Source organism: Hyperolius riggenbachi, chromosome 2, assembly GCF_040937935.1.
Source record: "Hyperolius riggenbachi isolate aHypRig1 chromosome 2, aHypRig1.pri, whole genome shotgun sequence".
Classification (NCBI taxonomy): domain Eukaryota; kingdom Metazoa; phylum Chordata; class Amphibia; order Anura; family Hyperoliidae; genus Hyperolius; species Hyperolius riggenbachi.
The window spans coordinates 409562788-409584249 of NC_090647.1; the positions used below are offsets into that span (position 1 = coordinate 409562788).

General features: G+C 44.4%; 1 protein-coding gene across 1 annotated transcript; it reads left to right on the forward strand.

Moving 5' to 3' along the window:
• The first annotated feature begins 1327 nt into the window (after window positions 1–1327).
• Window positions 1328–2482, forward strand: LOC137545163 (piggyBac transposable element-derived protein 4-like). Its single transcript, XM_068266276.1, has one exon. It carries the CDS (start codon window positions 1328–1330, stop codon window positions 2480–2482), a length of 1155 nt encoding a protein of 384 aa, XP_068122377.1.
• Window positions 2483–21462: the final 18980 nt, after the last annotated feature.

Below are 21462 nucleotides of genomic sequence, written 5' to 3' on the forward strand. Positions count from 1 at the left end.
TGATCAATCACTGCTGCAGTGATCGATCCTGCCCCTTGTACCTGTGGATCTGCCCCATCCTGGCCCCTGTGTTGTGCCATAGTGTGCACAAGTGTTTCTCCTCCAGGCCTCCCCTTAAATTGGTTACTGGGAGAATTTCTTCCCAGAACCAATCAAATCATAGTAAATATGAATGATCACTGTTGTGACCAATCACAGTGAGCATTCTGTGTGATGCAGCCCCACCTACTGTCCCAAGTATGAAATGCCAATCAGATTGCCTCTTATAAGATTGATTGCTGCTGCAGCCAATGGCAGTAATCATTCTTATAAAAGTAACAAAAATATTTACAAAATACCTTCAAGTGCTCAGTTACCTCAGAAGCCTGTCATTCTGTCTTCTGAGGTGACTGAGGTGACAGAAGAGATGCTGCAGTGTATTTGCAGAGATTTAGGTACATTCTTTTTATAAATACCAGCTTCCATACCCTATACCAATTAACCCCATAACTCCCAGAGTCAGTCATCTTTTCCTCCACATTTTTTTAGATTGACGTAGAGTGTAGCTCTACCCCCCCCCCCCCCCCAAAAAAAAACCCTTTTTGTACTTTCCTGCATACCACTAAAAATGGCGAAGAGGCACTATACCGTAGAGGAGGCACTGGTCATTCTCCAAACCAGCAGTACTAGTGAAGAGGAAAGTGGAGAGGAGTCGGGCACTGACTGGCTCCCTGACAATGAGTCGCTAACAGGCAGTGACTCCAGTTCTGAATACGCAGGGCCACCGGCTAAGAAAGTTATGAGAGGGGTGCAGTCTGCGATCGCTGTTCCTGCCATCAGCAGCGACTCTGGGGATGAAGGGCCATCAAATCTACTAGAAAGGAGGACAGCAGGCAGTTTGGCTGGAACCAGTGGCGATAATGAAGATGGTCCAGGGGCAGTGAGGCAGACCACACAGCCAAGGGTACCTGAGGGAGATGATGTGCCACGTGACAATACTCACCTACTCTGGTTTCCGGCAAACATGGAAGAACCCAGTATTCCCCCATTCACTGCAGCAAGTGGGATATTAGTGGACACCTCAGATATGACGCCACTAGACTATTTTCAACTGTTTTTAACAGAATCCTTCTTGCAAGATATTGTTGACCAGACTAATATTTATGCTGAACAATTTTCAGCTGCCAACCCCACTGCTTACTACACATTTAAATGGAAACCAACAACAGTACCTGAGCTTTAAGTTTTCCTCGGACTCACTTTCAATATGGGCCTAACACACAAACCACAACTACGGCTGTACTGGTGTAAAGACTCGATTCACTCTATGCCCATCTAGCAGGCAACAATGACCCGAGGTCGTTATGAACAGCTAATGAGGTTTCTGCATTTCAATAATAAAGCAAACGCCGTTAAGCGCAGTGACCCATCCTTTGATCATCTTTTAAAACTAAGACCTCTTCTGAACCACCTCAACCAAAAATTTCCTGAAGTTTATATGCCCGGCCGAGAAATTGTAGTGGATGAGTCCCTTGTGCCCTTTCACGGCAGGCTCGCCATTAAGCAGTATATTCCCAGTAAGCGGGCCAGGTACGGGGTTAAAGTGTACAAATTATGTGAAAGTGGCACTGGATACACTTATTCCTTTCGGGTATATGAGGGAAAAGATAGCTCGTTGGAGCCTGCTGGGTGCCCGCCAGACATGGGTACCAGCGGAAAAATAGTTGTGGACCTGGTTAATCCCCTTTTACATAAAGGGTACCACCTGTACGAGGATAATTTTTACAGTGGTGTTCCACTTTTTAAGTTTCTTTATACAGCACAGACTATGGCCTGTGGCACTGTGAGGCTAAATCAAAAAGGTCTGCCATCACAGGTCCTAAACACAAAATTAAAAAGGGGGGAATCCTGCAGTCTCCGAAGCAATGAGCTTCTCTCTTTAAAATACAAAGACAAAAGGGATGTCCTGATGCTATCGACCATCCACACGGAGGCTACCATGACATGTCAAAGTCGAAGACAGCAAATCCAAAAGCCAGTGGCCATTGCAGAATACAGTCAATATATGGGTGCTGTTGACTTTTCAGACCAAATGATGGCACCATATTTGATCCTAAGAAAGACCAGGGCCTGGTACAAAAAAGTAGGAATTTACCTCCTGCAAATGGCCATGTATAATTCCTATGTTATCTTCAAAAAATCAGGCCATGGGGACTCCTATCTTAAGTTCCAAGAACAAATAATAACTTCACTGATTTTCGAATCTGGATATAAAGCCCAAACCACAGACCAAGATTGTGAGGACGTTGCACGATTTCGTGACAAGCATTTTCCTGCGCCAATCCCCCCTACTCCATCCAAACCGTATCCTCAAAGAAGATGTAAAATTTGTAGCAAACATCACATGAGAAGAGATTCCAGATATTATTGTCCACAATGTGCATCCAAACCTTCCCTGTGCCTTAAAGACTGCTTTGAAGTTTACCACACACTCCATAAGTAATGATTATTTCATTTTTCATCTTTCAAATGAACTGTGCAAACTTGATACTTTTGACAATATGGCTCCTGACCCCTGGCCTGGCTGACAACGATTCTCTGGCTCCTGACCCCTGGCCTGGTTGATGACGATTCTCTGGCTCCTGACCCCTGGCCTGGTTGACGACGATTCTCTGGCTCCTGACCCCTGGCCTGGCTGACAACGATTCTCTGGCTCCTGACCCCTGGCCTGGCTGACAACGATTCTCTGGCTCCTGACCCCTGGCCTGGTTGACTATGATTCTCTGGCTCCTGACCCCTGGCCTGGTTGACAACGATTCTCTGGCTCCTGACCCCTGGCCTGGCTGACAACGATTCTCTGGCTCCTGACCCCTGGCCTGGCTGACTAAGACTCTCTGGCTTTTGATTTGTGGACTGGCTGAAGATGATTCTCTGGCTTTTGACCCCTGGCCTGGCTGACGAAGATTCTCTGGCTTTTGACCCCTGGCCTGGCTGAGGACGATTCTCTGGTTTTTGACCCCTGGTATGACTGCTGAACACCCTCAGACCCCTGGCATGGCTGCCAAACATCAGCTGACCTCTGTAATGGCTGCTAACCAACCTCTAGCTTCCAGGATTCTACAGTTTCTACAATGGTGAGTACCACTGTGTTTGTGTTTTTGTTTAGAGACTTTGCTGTACTCGCATGTATGAGAGCTTGCCTGTACAATCTGTTCATAGTATTCACAATCTGTTAGCCCTCACACTATATGCCATTGTTAAAATTAGCCAATCAAAATTCAATGCATGTACCAGTATGTACCTCAGTATGCTTTGCTGGAACACACTTTCAGTTATGATTGGCCAATCACTGACCAATTTTATTAATGTTATGTAGTATGAGGGTTTACCTACACAATCTGCTCGTAATATACAATATTTGTTGACTCTCATACTACATGGATGTGGTCAAATTGGTCAGCGATTGGCCAATTATAATTGAAAGTGTGTACTAAGCTGAAAAAAAGAATGTCACTTTGGTGAGAATAATGGCCTTGAAAAAGCCATTGGTGCTAATTGTGGTTTACAGTCTGCTGTGTACCAAAAAACTATCAGATTATGTATATGATATATCATTTTAACCGTAACTAGCAAGAGAATATAATTTGAGATGCTTTTAGGCTGAGGCCTATGTCATGCGAATTATTTTTGGTGACAAATTGTAAAAAATTGTACAAAAATACCATTTTCAAAGTTATGGTGCAATTTTAGCAAAACCACGTAAGTCCAAATGTTACAATATATATATATCTGAGTAGGCCTGGGTCTCTAGTTTTCAGAATGGTGACATTTATGGCTTTTCTTGATTGCTCAGATGCTCCATGGGCTTTGCTAAGAAATAATGACTGTATTACTTTTGGTTCAAAAAATAGCCTTGAAAAATCCATTGGTGCTACATGTGGTTAACAGTGTGCCGTGTGCCCAAAAAGCTATATGATTATGTATATAGGGTATCATTTTAAACATGACAAGCGAGAGAATAGAATGTGTGAGGTTTGTGAGTTTAGTCCTGTGTCATATTATTTTTTTTTAGCAGCAAACTGAATGAAAAGTAATCAAAGTGTTATTTTCCTATACTCTGCACCAAAATGAAACACTTGTAAAAAAAAACCCAAAAAGACAGAATTAAAAACAAAATACATAAAAAGTTACCTTAGAGACTTAGCTTGTTAAATATGTATGTCATGTGGGTGTGCTACTGTGATATTTTAAAATAAGAGCTTGTAATTACTGAAAGAGTACAATGAGAAGACCAAAAACACAAAATGGAAAAAATACACCTTTATTTTCAAGTAAAATAATGTCAGCATACATTATACTAGGGACATAATTTAAATGTCGTGATAACCAGGAAACATAGACAGATAAAATGTGTGGGTTTTATGCACAGTACCAGTGTTTATTTTAAAACTATAGGGGATGGAATTAGAGAAAAAGTGTGTTTTTTTCATTTTTTCCCTTGTTTTTCCCTTTAAAATGCATTTAAAATGAAGTAATTACTGAAAACAAATCTAACCTCAAAAAAGCCTAATTGGTGGTGAAAAAAACAAGATATATATCATTTAGGTGTCATAAGCAGGGATAAAGTTATTGCTGATTAAATAGGGACATAGCTAAATCGTCAAAACTGCTCTGGTCAATAAGGGGAAAACAAGGTCTGGATGTGAAGTGGTTAAAGTTACGATAGGAAAAAACTATACATTTAAATGCGGTAAATGACAAATACTGTATCAACGTAATGGTAGTGTAATTTATATATATCAAAAGAAAGAGCAGTGAATTTCATGATAGGGTTTCCAGGGGGTCCATACGCACCCCTGGAAACCCTGTGGAAGTGGCAACGCTTTGGCCAGGGATCGCTATACAGCAACTTTACCTGAAACCTATTAGGAACATTTTTTTTGTTCAGAGTGTGGTAAATATAAAAAATGATGTGAGGTCCCCCTCCAGATCCTCTTTCACCCCTTGTCCCCATGCAGGCTGGGATAGCTAGAATGCGGAGCCTCAGCTGTGTGAGGTCTTAGGGGTACAAGGTACCTCTAAGCCATTTTCACAAACAGTTAAATAAAATAAAAACAAAACCATGAAAAAGTCCTTTAACCACTTCACTACTGAGGGGGTTTTCCCCTTCTGTACCAGAGCAATTTTCACCTTACGTAAAGACCCCATGGAAACCCTATGGAAGTATGCTTTGGCCAGGGATATAAAAAAAATGAATTGAGGTCCCCTCTCTCGAGCCTCTTTAACGCCTTGTCCCCCATGCAGGCTGGGAGAGCCAGAATGCAGAGCCTCACCCGCGAGGGCCTTCAAACCCTGAGTTATATCAGCCAGCTTGGGCAATGGTATGGGGAGCTCTGGGGGAGAGGGGCGACCAAGCCTCCCCATCTCCCCCAGACTCCTTGTCCAATCCATCCAAAAAGCGAAAACAAAACTAGCTGTTGGTAGGGGACTGGAGGCTCTGTGAGTGACTGCAAGGGCACGGTACGGCTGCAGGGTGCTGGTAGAGGCCCCAGGCAAGTAAAACTGATTTTACATTCCTGACTTAAGTGTCCCTTTGAAGTTGGCAGCTGTTAACCTGCCATTAAAACTGACGGTTTGTGAACATTTGCGAACCGAAAGTTTGATGTTCGCTACATCACAAATGGTGAGTTGTGGTACATACAACACTTGGTCCACAGGACTACGCTCTGAATGTACCTAAATGCAGTCTAGTATACAGAATAGGTCATGTTAATGAGTACAATATAAAGTATAAAAAGTTTGTAGGGATTGAGATGCCAGGGGTCTTGGCCTCAACCCACACACACAGTTTGTAAGGGGTTATTTGCTCGTCCTCACACTGTCATAATCCTTGGGCTTGGATGGGGTGCAGCTATCCCTCAAAATGTGTGAAAAAAAAAGATAAATGTCCCACACTATGTTTAGTTAGATTTCCTCAATGTATACAGTGGTTTGCAAAAGTATTCGGCCCCCTTGAATTTTTAATTTTACTGACACAAAAATGAATCAATTTTATTGCAATTCCACGTGAAAGACCAATACAAAGTGGTGTACACGTGAGAAGTGGAACGAAAATCATGCATGATTCCAAACATTAATATCGATGCACTCCCGACCCGCCGGCGATCGAGAAAAATCTTCCGCACGGACGGATCAACGGGAATCAACGGGAACGATTGATTTCGGGCAGAAATCGATCGTTCTGTCAGCAGTGTGCACGGCGATTTCACATCCGATTCGAACACTGTGATCGGATCGGCTGTATATCGGTGGGAAAATCGTTAGGTGTATTAGGTGTGTGTTCAGAGTAATGTGCAGTGGTAGTTTTCCGCCACACATAGCGTTTTGCATTTTGGCCAAAAAGTTCCATTTTGGTCTCATCTGACCAGAGCACCTTCTTCCACATGTTTGCTGTGTCCCCCACATGGCTTGTGGCAAACTGTAAACGGGACTTCTTATACTTCTCTGTTAACAATGGCTTTCTTCTTGCCACTCTTCCATAAAGGCCAACTTTGTGCAGTGCACGACTAATAGTTGTCCTATGGACAGATTCCCCCACCTGAGCTGTAGATCTCTGCAGCTCGTCCAGAGTCACGATGGGCCTTTTGACTGCATTTCTGACCAGCGCTCTCCTTGTTCTGCCTGTGAGTTTAGGTGTACGGCCTTGTCTTGGTAGGTTTACAGTTGTGCCATATTCCTTCCATTTCTGAATGATCGCGTAGGATGTTCAAGGCTTTGGAAATCTTTTTGTAGCCTAAGCCTGCTTTAAATTTCTCAATAACTTTATCCCTGACCTGTCTGGTGTGTTCTTTGGACTTCATGGTGTTGTTGCTCCCAATATTCTCTTAGACAACCTCTGAGGCCGTCACAGAGCAGCTGTATTTGTACTGACATTAGATTACACACAGGTGCACTCTGTTTAGTCATTAGCACTCATCAGGCAATGTCTATGGGCAACTGACTGCACTCAGACCAAAGGGGGCTGAATAATTACGCACACCCCACTTTGCAGTTATTCATTTGTAAAAAATGTTTGGATTTATGTATGATTTACGTTCCACTTCTCACGTGTACACCACTTTGTATTGGTCTTTCACGTGGAATTCCAATAAAATTGATTCATGTTTGTGGCAATAGTATGACAAAATGTGATAAACGTCAAGGGGGCCGAATACTTTTGCAAACAGTGTATTTCCAGATGGCCTGTACCTATCTGTCTATTGAATGCTTGTGGGATGGAGCAGGGGCATAGCTAAACGTGACTGGGCAATTTTTTTAATGCCTCCCCCTTCATTCTTGACCTCCCACTCCTACGCACATTTCAGACCTCCCGCCCCAAAACCCCCACACCCCTTCTAGACCTCCCGTCCCACTTCCACTTATTAATGGCCACCAGATGCGGCAAAGAGATCGATCTCTCTCAAATCAGTATCTTATCATAGTGAGATCGATTCCTGCCAAACACTGCCCAGCAATTCTCTATAGATTTTAGCATGAAATCTATAGAGAATAAGTAGAGCCACAGCATTGCACAGTTCAATTCAGTGCAGTGCAATGGCTGATCGATACACTTCTGCCCCTACCCCCAATCGATAGAGATTTTTCCGTCTATTTTATATTTTACTTTAGGTTAAATATTGATCAAAATTCAATTAGACTGGACGGAAAATTCCTTTGAATAAGTGGAGTTAAGCACTATTAAGATATATGTAAGTTTATCGATATTATCAATTTTTTTAATCCTGATAGATTCAATCACTTTGATCAATTCTGCTAGAAATCTATTGCCCCCACATGCGCGATTGATTGAATCTCAAATAATTTTAACCAAAAATCAATCAAAGAAAATGTTCGGATCAGATGGAAAATCTTCATTGATCAGGGGTGAAGCAGGAGCAGAAGTTCTATAGCTCTTCACTGAATCAAATACTGTAGTGCTTAGGCTCAAATGATTCTCTATAGGTTTCATGATTACATTTATACAGAATCACTGTGGGCAGTGAGTGGCAGTATTCGATCTTTCTGATCAGATTCTGATCTGAGAGGGATCAATCTCTCTGCTGCATCAATCTCACTGCTGCAGTGTCAATCTATTAATGTATAACTGCCTTGGCTGTAGAAATTTTAAAATCGATCTCCCTTACAGGAGCCCTTAAAATGGGGAGCCAGTGGGGCGGGATAAAACTTGACTGGGGCAGTTGCAAACAACTGCCTCGGCTGAGAATCCAGTGTTTACATCAGCACCTGATCCCCTCAGCAAGCGATCTGCCAGGCAGATCGAGTTGGCCAAGAGCATTGTTCTCTCCACCTACCCCGTTGCCGCATGATGTCACTCCTGTGCCGCTCCTTCATCTCCCCCCCCCCCCCCCACTTACATAGCAACAGAATGCTTCCCTAGCCTGTGGGCCCTGCAATCTTGCCCAAGGGATCAAGTAACTATCCCTGGTTGGTAACTTTCCCGGTATGTATTTACCTGCTGGCAGTGGGTGGGGTGGGTGATGATACTGCTGTGCCTTCTGTGTTTCGGCTCCCTGGACCTGGTGGAGTGGGCGGTGGCACAGTGTGCTGCTGTCGCCCCTGGTTTGATGTCTGTGGTGACAACTCTCCCTTCTCCAGAGTCCATCTTGCCACCATGTGAGGTTGGACACTGGCAGCCAGGCAGGCAGGTGACTCTGTGACTGAGATTAGACTCACAGGCTGGATGCAGCAGAGAACATTAAAGGGTACATGAAGCAAGAATAAGAAAGATTACGCTCCCATGGCCAGGTGCACTCTGCATATCTTTGTGAACTATGCAAGCGCAGTGCACTCCTAGCGGCAGGAGCAAAATCATGAGAAACACGCGGCGTATATGCGCAGAAAACCATGACCCAGCAACGGGAGCAGAGCAGAACTTTGGCATGGTACCTAATAAACTTATAGAAGCTGGAGGAATCCCTAGGTGAGTAAAAATTTTCTTTCTAATTATTGCCTCGTGTACCTTTTAATGCCCTGCTGGCGGTGGCTGCTGCTGGCTGCCACTCACTGAGTCCCTCTGCAGCTCCAGTGTGACAGTCCCCTCCTCTCTCTCTTTCTGTGTGCCTTCTCTTCCAAACGGTAACAGGCGGTAAGGGGGTGGAGCCACATCAATCGTGGGTGGGAGGGGCGGGGCCTTGGTCAGCCCTGGGGGGCAGAGCTACAACCAGCACTGCTCTTCTGTATTCTGGACCTGGCCAGAACTGTGGTGTAAGTATCGGCAATCAAGGTGCAGACAGGCATCAGGTTGAAAATAGTCCCTGCCAGGCTCTCTGAAATAAGCGGGGGGGGGGGGGGGGGGGCTAGGGGAGCAGGGTGTGGCCTGTGGTGGGCCCATGAATGCAAAAGAAAAACAAAACTGCACAAACAGGGAGCAGGGCAGGTGGGCCCCCTGTTGTGGCTGTGGACAGCGGGCCAAATGGCAATGATATGGTTGCTATGGTTATAGATATGCCCCTTGGGATGGAGATATATTATGTCCTGGGGCAGTATAGTCAGTAGAGGGCCCATAAAGTCGGAATAACCCACAGTCTTAACCCAAGTGACCTCCCCTACTGCGTTCACAATCAACAGAACTGTTGTATAAAAATACATGATACAAATAAGAAGGGGTGCACTACTTACATTACAAGATGTGTCTTGAGTAGTGGTGCATAGCGGATGGGTAGTAGTTGTACATAGCAGATGATAAGTAGTGGTATATAATGGATGGCAAGAAGCAGTACACAATGGATGATGAGTAGCAGTACATAATGAATGGCGAGCAGCAGTACATAGTGGAGGACAAGTGGTGGTACATAGCAGATGTGAGTATTGGCACATAGCGGATGGCAAGTAGCAGTACATAGTAAATGACGAGCAGCAGTACTTAGCGGATGATGAGTAGTGGCACATAGCAGATGGTGAGCAGTGGTACATCATGGATAGCAAGCAACAGTACACAGTGGATGACGAGTAGTGGTACATAGTGGATGGTGAGTAGTGGTGCATAGTAAATGGTGAGCAGCAGTACATAGTAGATGCAAGCAACAGTACATAGCGGATGATGAGCAGCTGTACATAGCGGATGACGTGTAGCAGTACATAGTGAATGATGAGCAGCAGTACATAGTGGATGATAATAGTGACAGAAAGCAGATGATGAGTGGAGACAGACAGAAATTGACAAGAAGTGACAGACAGGCTTACATGACCCCTGGTGCAGGAACTCCCAGGTGGTAAGTGGTCTGACTGGCTCTCCTACATCCTTGAGCAGGAACGTCAACCAGCTCCTGGCACTTTTCCAGGGTTCCGACTGCACCACTCTACTCCATTCTAGTGTGGGGAGCAGAGCTTCTGCAGCTGTGCTGGGAACTTCTCAGGCATTGCATGCACCACTCTCCTCCATACTTGTGAAGGGCGAAGTTTACACTGAAGGGTCGAGGGTAGACGCCAAAATATCCTCTGCTGGCTCAGGCCAAACTCCTCTGTCAGGAGCCATGCTGTGGGAGCTTACATGCCAGGCACAGTGATTACCAGCTGGGACCTGTGTGGTGCAGCCACCGTTCAGGCCCCAGACTCCCCATGTGCCCTATACAGGAGTACTGTTTGTACTACCCTGACAGCAGCCTGTGCCCAAATAAATTCTTAAAGCAAATCTGAAGTGGGGAGGGGAAAAAGTTAATTACTAACGTCAGTAGTTGGAAGCCTCTGGAGGGTCCAGAGTCCTGGAAACGCAAAACGCACTGCAAGGATTTTAAGTCATGGGCCTGAGGCCAATTCAATATGGCAAATAGTTTAGAAGCATCCATGGCCTACCCAGTATCAGAAAATGATATACGGTTCAGGTTTAATCTTAAAGGACAACTGTTGTGAGAGGTATATAGAGGCTACCATATTTATTTCCCCTTAAGCAATACCAGTTAACTGGCAGCCCTGCTGATCTATTTGGATGTAGTAGTGTCTGAATAACACCCGAAACAAGCATGCAGCTAATCTTGTCAGCTTATCTGACTGCATGCTTGTTCAGGGTCTATGGCTAAAAGTATTAGGGGGGGGGGGATCAGCAGGACTACCAGGACTACTACTGGTATTGCAAAAAAGGAAAAAACATGGCAGCCTCCCTAAAGTTGTCCTTTAAAGTCAATAGCATGCAAGGGGATACATTTCAACCAATTTTTGTTACCAAAACTAGACCATTGGACAAGTTGACCAGTCTGCCAGTCTAAAACTGGATTGTGCATTTGCAACCGAGGCAGACCCAAGACCAAAGAGGTAGTAGGCATTTTGAACACAAAACAATTCAAAATAGAAAGCCGCCACCTTAGACTGAACCTCAGGAGTAATAGTCATAGGTTGGTTTAGCTGTAAGGGAGTGTCATCAATAGTAGTGACCAAATAGCTAACATTAAGATGCAAAATAGGAATGCAAAATTTCTGTGCAACAGACTAGTCCATTAACCACTTCAGCCTTCAGTCGTTTTCACATTATGCATCCGAGCAATGTTCACCTCCCATTCATTAGCCTATAACTTTATCACTACTTATCACAATGAACTGATCTATATCTTGTTTTTTCGCCACCAATTAGGCTTTCTTTGGGTGGTACATTTTGCTAAGAGCCACTTTACTGTAAATGCATTTTAACAGGAAGAATAAGAAAAAAGTGGAATAAATTCATTATTTCTGTTTTCAGCCATTATAGTTTTAAAATAATACATGCCTCCATAATTAAAACTCACGTATTGTATTTGCCCATTTGTCCCAATTATTACAGCATTTAAATTATGTCCCTATCACAATGTATGGCGACAATATTTTATTTGGAAATAACGGTGCATTCATTTTTCTATTTTTTTTTTGCACTTAGTTGTAGTTTTGCTTTTTGGCCACAAGATGGCAGCCATGCGTTTGTTTACATACACTTAGAGGGACACATGGGGACGCAAGAGCCAGAAAAAGCAAAGCTTCCGAGAGAAGCTGTTGCTTTTTCTGCAGGGGAGAGGAATCAGTGATCGGGCACCATAGCGGACGCGCACATGGCCTCCTGGACATAGCTACTACTTCCAGGAGGCAATAGTGGTTAAATAACCTGCAACCCCACTATCAGCAGCATGCCTGCCTATCAATTTCCTTGGCATCCCAATATATCTCAAATGGTAATAATAAACATTTTGTACCAATCATTTGTAAGAACTAGAGTTTGAATTAGGCCATTTGAGTGGTTGTTTTGTAGACCTCAGAAAGTACAAATTTATATTCAACATGAATGAGTTCTTTCCAAATGTGCAATGCCTGTTCCTCCTCTAACTATACTACAGATTACATCACTCAACACCTTTAAGACAGACCTTGAGCTTGATTGCCTAGACAATGAGACCTGATGGACACTCCTGGACTGCTTTCCACTATAAAAATATATTACTTTTGGCAGAATAAGATTGTTAGCATATATTGTAATGTAAAATACATTTTTACATGCAAACTTAGAATGTAAGTGTTAGTCTGACTTCATCATAGGCTTTTATTGGTGGATATTATAATAAAAATGTAGTGTGTGTTGACAATTTTCTATAAATACATCTCAAGTTATTATAGGAAATGTGCACTCTTTGCACTGTACCAATAACAAACTTTCCATTTTACCACACTCCACCTGCTTTCTGCATGCTACATCTTTAACCACTTGCCGACCGCACACTCATAACGTGCGTCGGCAAAGTGGCAGCTGCAGGACCAGCGACGCAGTACTGCGTCGCCAGCTGCAGCCTAATTAATCAGGAAGCAGCCGCTCGTACGAGCGGCTGCTTCCTGTCAAATCACGGCGGGGGGCTCCGTGAATAGCCTGCGGGCCGCCGATGGCGGCTCGCAGGCTAGATGTAAACACAAGCGGAAATAATCCGCTTTGTTTACATTTGTACGGCGCTGCTGCGCAGCAGCGCCGTAAGGCAGATCGGCGATCCCCGGCCAATCAGCGGCCGGGGATCGCCGCCATGTGACAGACCACATCCTGTCACTGGCTGCACAGGACGGATAGCGTCCTGTGCAGCCCGGAACACCAGGGGGAGGCAGCAGGTAGGAGAGGGAGGGGGAATTTCGCCGCGGAGGGGGGCTTTGAGGTGCCCCCCCGCCACCCACAGCAGGCAGGAGAGATCAGACCCCCCCAGCACATCATCCCCATAGGGGGGAAAAAAGGGGGGCAATCTGATCTCCCTGCCTGCACCCTGATCTGTGCTGGGGGCTGCAGAGCCCACCCAGCACAGATCAATCAAACCAGCGCTGGTCCTTAAGGGGGGGTAAAGGGTGGGTCATCAAGTGGTTAATCCAGAGAAGGGCTATCCAACTCCAGTTTACAAGGGCTGAGGTCCTCACACATTTCTGGCACAGCTCAAACTCATTGATGGGACTGAATCAGGAAAGGTGTGGTTCATTGAGCAGATCGCATTTCTCTGTCCATCCTAAACACTGGCATCGATATGGCCCTCAAGGACTGAAGTTGGACAGCGGTGATTCAGAGGAGATGCTGGAAGTACGACTTGCACTTCAGGATCTATTCTTTTCACATAAGCGTTTGTACATGCATTATGCACGTAATAGAGGATGAGAGAAAGTGAAAATTCAGCATGAGCTACCAGTCTAGAAGAATCACATCTTAGTGACTTGAAATGAAATCAAAACATGTAGATGAAACAGCTGTATTAACTGTGGATAAAAAAGGTAAAACATGCTTCACTTACCTTTGTGAGTGAGGCATGCTTTACTTTTTTTTTTAATAGACATTTATAATTTCCAGCCCCCTTCTGGCTCCTGAAGAAGTGTATATTGATTCATTATTATTATTATTATTATTTTAAGTGCCAACATATTCCGTGGCGCTGTACAAAAGTAAGAAACAAACATGGAGTACACCAATGCAAGGCCAAATTTATTCTTTTTGTGCCCCTAGGCCAAGTATGCTTTGGCCCCCTGCCATGTGCAGCAGCGCCCCTCTCATCCATGTGCAGCCCCCTCTTCTATGTGTATCATCTATGTACTGTAGGCCCTGTTATGAACCTCACTGACAGCAGAGCTGGTGACTGTAAGATCCTGAGAGGTTCTTGCCAGGTATTGCCCGTATTCTAAATGAACCATTGTTTTCTGAAAAGACTGAGATGCAGAGGTCTGGTTTAATATATATTTAAAATATAATTCTGAAGTAGAAGAGTGAACAGTTTCCTCAGTGAGTAAGGTCAAAATGCATCGTTATCTAGCATATGTGCAGACTGATTGTCTCAGCTTAGAGTTGTGAATTATAAACAACGACCTGTTGTTCCTAAACATGTATTTCTATGTATTTAGAGTACAGGTCATAAGATGTTCCTAATATGGACCGAGGTTTTGCGCTTGCACAGGACCGTTTGTCAATCACAGAGTTATATAAGCCAATAGCAAGTGTTAAATAGGGGTGACACCTGGAACCCACTCATATCCCACCTTCGGGGGCGTGTGGTTAGTTAACACTTGTGGACCTTGAGGTTTTTCCATATATAAGGTTTATCCCTAAATGTCTGTGGTAGCGCGCTCATATTAATCTCAGCTTTGCTCACTATCCGTATTGTTACTGTAAGGCCTAGCAACCTATCCACCCACGAATCAGCCTCAATGTCCCAATCTACCTCCGCCGTCTTCACCTTGTGTGGCGCGTCCCCGCTTGAACGGGAGGTGAGAGACAACACCTACCCGACTTCGGTTACACCCAGGCCTTTAGGGCGCAAGATATTGAGGCTGAATGCAGGGTGGGTATAGATAGATCACCAACACCAAACAAGAAACAAAAGCAGAGTCCAATAACAGTCCGGGGTCAAACACAGGTATCCGAGATTCGCAGTACAGAAGGAGCAGGCAAGAGAGTAGTCGAGAGTTTCCGGGGTCAGTTCAGGCAGCGAGCAAGGAAGGTCCAAAATCAGGCAGAGGTCAAAAAGCCAAGTAATCCAACAAAGAATAGTTTTCCAACCAGGATACACGCACCCAGCAGCTAGACTAGCTAACGCTATCACGGGCAATGACAGGAAGCACTCAGCAGACTTATATACTACATGCAACCAATCAGTGGCCGGCCACATGCATACAGCAGCCAATCACACGCAGGCATAAATCAGCTGACAGTGAGATCAGCTGAACAGATGACCACAACAGGTCAGCTGACCCACCCAATGCTGACCAGCAAAGCTTTCTGAGTGTATTAACCATAGCACAGTGGTCAAGCTCACCACCTCTGATGTGGGAGACCAGGGTTCAATCCTAGGCACGGTCACAAACTATAATTTTATATTATTAAAATAAACCCCTGCTAAGTGTTAGCTGACTCTACCTCAATCGTCGCCTCAGACCATACTGCGGCCGAGAGGAGCGGATCCTTACAGTTACATGCTGATGTTTGCTTTGCTTCGTGTGTTTTGGGCTAAAGTAATGCCATTTTCAAGATAAGTTTTGTAACCAAGATTGCACAGAGTATCCCGGTTGGATACAATAAAAACTCTTAATTGCTCTGGCGTTCCAATTCTGTGGAAATCTGCTAACTGCTGTATACTTTCCGAAGGTGATAAGGACAAGCACTGAAGCTGACAGGTAGTCACACACAGAGACTAAATATTAGATTCTTACAGTGACCACTCTCAGCAGCACATACAGGAGATGAGATAGCTGATGTCGACAATAATATTTATTGAAAAGTGCAATAATTATATACAACAGTGAAAAGTGGTCAGTATGAACGATACAACCACAGTCAACAATTCCACATGCACACACCACATGCAAGTCAAGACAAAGCGCATTATCATGAACCAGGAGAACAATGCAGTACAGAGTCGGAATCCAAAGACAATAGGCAAGAGGTCAGAGAAGGGAAATCAGGAAACAGGCAATGGGACCAGGAGTTCAGGCAGCAAGCAGAGGCCTAGTACAATTGAAGCTCTGGCAATGTCTGCAGCAGGGTGGAGTCTTCAAATAGGCTCTCTGCAGCTGACTGCATAATTGCAGAGGAAAGTCCCGCTGAGGACATCTGGTGGTGAGTGATAGAAGTACAAGATAATCCAAGTCCAGGAGCATAGGAGAAAAGTAATTTATGGCTCATTTTACTCTGGAAAAAAACTTACTTCTTAATTGTCTCTGTTTGCACATACTTTGCCATAGTGCCCCTTTAACCATTTATGCCGCCTGGACGTGATGCTCACTAGTGTTGGGCGAACATCTGGATGTTCGGGTTTGGTGTGGTTCGGCCGAACATGCCCCTGATGTTCGGCATGTTCGAGCCGAACCCCGAACCCAACCCGAACATGTCCCTTTGGGGCCCCTATAGGGTCCCAGCATAAAAGGAGAGCATGCCCCGAGCGCAGGGGGGGGGGGGGGGTCGGAAATGCCCCCACCCCTCCCCGCTAAGCTCTCCCTTCTGCCGGTACCCTATAATTAAATTTAAGTGCCCAAAAGTACCTGAGGAGGAGGAGGTCAGGAAGAGGGAAGCCGGAGTTCTTGGGCACTAGTACCATCTGGTGCTTCCGCCCTCTCTTGACACACTTCCTGTTTACATTTGAAGTCGCGTCAAGAGGGCGCAGAAGTACCGCGATGACGCGAACGAGGGTACGCGTCATCTGCATGATGACACGTACCCTAGTACATCCTGGAAGCGAGATCTCGCTTCCAGGACTAAAAAAGAGAAAATGCTCACCGTGGCCATCTTGTGGCCAAATAGTAATACTACATCTACATACACTTTTTAATGAAATAAACACATATTATTACATTTAAAATTAACTGTTTACCTACTACACCAAAAATTACCCAAATAAAATGTTTTATGAAAAAATAAAAAAATGACAATTACAAGTTATCAAAGGTTGCAATCTTTGGAATTTCGATTGGGCATATTAGCAATAAAATACTGGCTACTATTTACACCCTCCCCCAGTCCATCCCATATGATGTCATTCATTCTATTTACTACTTTGCAGGCAATCTGCTAGAAAAATAAAATTTAATCTGCAATGATTTTTTTTTTTTGATTTTTTTTGCAGAATGGAATCTGCAAAAATGAATTGGCAGCTATTTTTTATTTTAAAAAATCAAACAAAAAAAAAAACAGGAAAGAAACGAAAGTGACATTTAAATCTAAATGTCACTTCCTTCTAGCGTCGATGGCAGCCACTAGGTATGGGGCTGGGGGGCACTGACAGTGTGGGCATGTAGTATTACATGTCCACAAATAGTCACATAGGGTTCAGCAGTCCCGATGAGCTGCAAACCGCCACTGCAGGGATGTTCCGCATAGCGGGACATACAAGCGCATCGGGTTTTTCCGTATGTACCGCTATGCGGGACATATGAGTGGAAAGGGTTAAAGTTCGTAGTTGCCCTAAGGCCTTTCCATACCTCCTGTGGGTTTTTGGACTGAAGGTAGACCCTCTTTGCGATTCTCAGCTCCCAGTTCAGGGAGTTTCTAGCTACCCTGAACTCTTCCATGGACCCAGATGTGTGCGTCTTTTCCTTGATCTTCCTTAGCCACCACAGTTTGCTGTTAAACCAGGGATTATTGTTGGGAAAGACTTTGATGGTCTTGGATGGGATACATGACTTCTCACAGAAACTGATGTAGGATAGGAGGTATGTTCTCTATCCATTTATAAAGATTGGGTACCACCAGGGTCGATCAGTCTGTGCTATCTAAGCATGCCTGGAGTTCCTGATTGCTGGTTTGGTAGTCTCCAGCTGCCTCCTGTAGGTGGGGATCAAGTGGACTAGATTGTGGTCAAAGTTCCCCAGAGCAGCTCCTTGGGCGGCCTTGTATGCAGGACCGTGTAACAGTGGTCCAGGGTGTTTCTGTTGGGGCAGGTGATATGTTGTTTGTAGCGAGGGAGCTCCTGTCGCAGGTTAGCGTGGTTGAAATCTCCTAGAATAATGAAGATTCATTCTCAAATATATGCAGTTTACAAATCACACCCTATATTTTAAATGATGAAGCAGAGCAGAGCTGATGACCATTTGAACTTCCTGGCAGAAAAACCTTAAACAAACAAGAAACAGTGAGAAACAGGTTGAGAAAAGTGCTTCAGAAAATAGCATTCCTCTCTGACTAAATTAGTCAGAGAGCTCAGAGAATTTCTTTTGCATAGATAACAACTGAAGTTTCTTAACTCTTTCTGTCCTGGAAACAATATGAGACTCATATCTGTGCTACTAATGTTCTATTTCTTAGATGTACTACACATGCAAATCATTATCTCATAAGTTTATTTTTACTTCGGATTCCCTTTAACCACTTGACACCTGAGGCATTTTTCCTCTTGTTGACCAGAGCAATTTTCACCTGTCAGCGCTCCTCCCTTTCTTTTACCAATAACTTAATCACTACTAATCACAGCGTAATGATCTATATCTTGTTTTTCTTGCCACCAATTAGGCTTTCTTTGATAGGTACAGTATGCCAAGAATTATTTTATCCTAAATGCATTTTAACATGAATAATAAGAAAAAAAAATATAAAATGATTTATTTTTCCGTTTTTGACCATTATAGTGTTAAAATAAAACATTCTACTGTGGATAAAAGCCACACATTTTATGTGCCCTTTTGTCCCGGTTATTGCAACGTTCAAAAAATTTCCCTAGTACAATGTATGGCGCCAATATTTCATTTGGAAATAAAGGTGCATTTTTTCAATTTTGCGTCCATCACTAATTACAAGCCCATAAATTAAAAATTAATAGTAATATACTGCCTTGACATAAATTTTTAAAAAGTTCAGTCCCTAAGGTAACTACTTATATTTTTTTTTTTTTGATGTAATTTTTTCCCCCCTTTTATAAATAAAAAAAAAAGTTTGGGTATTATGGGAGGGTGTGGGAGGGAAATAGTTAATTATATCAGTCAGTGTGGGGATTTTTATTAAATAAAAAGCAATTTTGGTGCAATATACTATTTGGCCACAAGATGTCCTCAGTCGTCATTTCCGATTCACGTACGTAAGCACGTGAATCGGAAGTAATCCGTGGCTGTGTAACACAGGAAGATACAATGAATGCCGGCGTCTCGTAGACGCTGGTATTCATTAAATCGGGGACTTAGATTTATGAATGGGACCTGCGGTCCCATTCATTAACTTCCCCTCTAAGCAGCGGTAACGGCGGTGCGCGCGCACGCGCGAACGGGAGCGAGCGTCGGCTGCATGCCGCTGCAGACTTGTTTTCACGGCCCTGCTGCATCCTGTCTTTTTTAAAGGGCCGTGAATATACTGCACGGCATGCAGCAAGTAGTTAAAGGGACACTGAGCAGTGTCATAAAAAATAAAACTGGTCTTACCTGGGGCTTCCTCCAGCCCACTGTAGCCCGCAAAGTCCCCTGCATCCTCCTAGCCCCCTCCACGGTCCCGCTGGTGGCTCTGGTAATGTGCAAACTTTGGGTGGAGTTGCACATGTTAAGCCCATGTACACACCCGACGCATCATCTTGCCAGTCGCTGTAAGTGTCCTGCGCATTCACAGTTCAGTTTTTAGAGAACCGGGCATGCGTAGGACGCTTATGGCAACTGGAGTGATGACACGCCAGATACGCACACCGAGCCACGCATGTGCGACTTCAGCCAAAGTCGCCGGATTACCAGAGCCATCAGCGAGACCACAGAAGGGACCAAGAGGATGTCGGGGGACCTCGCGGGCTATAGGGGGCTGGAGGAAGCCCCAGGTAAGTACAGATTTTCAATGAATGCCCCTGCTCAGGGTCCCTTTAACGTAAATAAGGCAAACCCCATTAGGGTAGAGCTTCAGGAGCTCTAGATTCCCTGGGGAATACCAGCTTCAATGAGGAGCAAGAGGTTACAAGTGCTTGGGTGGGAGTTACACACTGTTCTTTGATAAATGTGTACTGTGACTTTAAACCTTAAAAGTTTCACTTATTGACCCCGCAAAAAGTATTGTAGATTGAAGCAAGAGAATGTTAAGGAGCTAAAAACTGCAAATCCACCCCACTACCAGGTTCTTTTTTTTCAGTACATACGATTCTGATTCCAATTTTGATGCAATTTTACATGCAATTCCGATTCCGATTTTTTTTATACGAAAATCGCTAATTTAAATCACATGTCGATATTGGAAATCGGAATTGTGATTTGCAGTATGGAAGAAGCCTAAAAGTGTTTGTGTGCTGCAACAGGTAGCAGGGGCTATCACAAACACCTTAAAGAGAACCAGAGACGAAGCACCCTCATGTATTTTATTACATTTATCAATGGGAACATGACAGTAAACACCTACCCTGCTTTTAGTTTCATTCTTATCTGCCTAATTAGTCTATTAGTAGCTGTGATAAGAATCCCCAACTGGCTCAGTCTAGGTTTGACCTGGAATCATTATAGCTGAGTCACTCTTCTGTGGAGTCTTTTCAAGCCCAAGCCTGCCACCTCCTGGCTCAGATTTCCTTCTTTGCATACTGAGAGCTGTGATGACATGGGAGGGGCTGCTGCTGCTGCTGAGAGAGAAGCTCTGAACAGACAAGTGTGGCTGCAATATGATCCCTGTGTGCTCTGTGTGCACTAGATAATGATGATGACTGCAGTTTCATTCCTATGAGAGACACTTCCTACAGGCAGCTGCACATCATATCAAAATGAAAGCACACAGATGAAAGGCTGCAGCAGCATTTCTCATATAGCCTAGATAGCAGCCTAGTCTCATATAGCCTAGACAGCACATCCAGAACAACTCATAACCCGGAAGCAGAAGGGATATGAGCCGGCTATTGTTGTGTACTCAGATTTTTGTGGGTTAGGCAAAACAACCTGTTTCTCTACTCATCCATGGATAATGGATTCATAATAGATGGAACAGCCTTTTTGTACCCTTAAGGATAGGGCGGTGTGTGTGTAGTGTGTGTGTGTGTGTGTGGGTGGGGGGGGGGGGGGGTTGGTGACTGTGGGCCTTAGGCAATAAAATGTCCAAATCTGGCACTGCCCAGTGGTAGACGGGGTCTGTGAAGGATGATGGAGAAGCCTCTTTAGGATTCAGAGGCTTCTCCATCCCAAGATTTGTTTTTCCATAAAGGTGCCCTTTAATGCACTGGCATGGGGAGCACATTTACACTTGGGGGGACAGTAACGGAGGTGGCAAAAGAGCGTCACAAGAATAATTTCTGAAACTTTTTATGCTGACATAGATATGGAGTCGTCCTGCGGTGTATGGGCAGATACGGTCAGAGAGAGATCTGCCCCTGGGTCTATCTTCCCATACATCGCTAGATTTGACTCCATGGGGGGCCACCAGTCTAGTGCTGGTATGGAGTAGTGTTGGGCGAACAGTGTTCGCCACTGTTCGGGTTCTGCAGAACATCACCCTGTTCGGGTGATGTTTGAGTTCGGCCGAACACCTGACGGTGCTCGGCCAAACCGTTCGGCCACATGGCCGAACTAAGAGCGCATGGCCGAACG

Coding starts and splice junctions, on each gene's coding strand:
- LOC137545163 (XM_068266276.1), top strand. CDS start 1,328: ATGACCCGAGGTCGTTATGAACAGCTAATGAGGTTTCTGCATTTCAAT.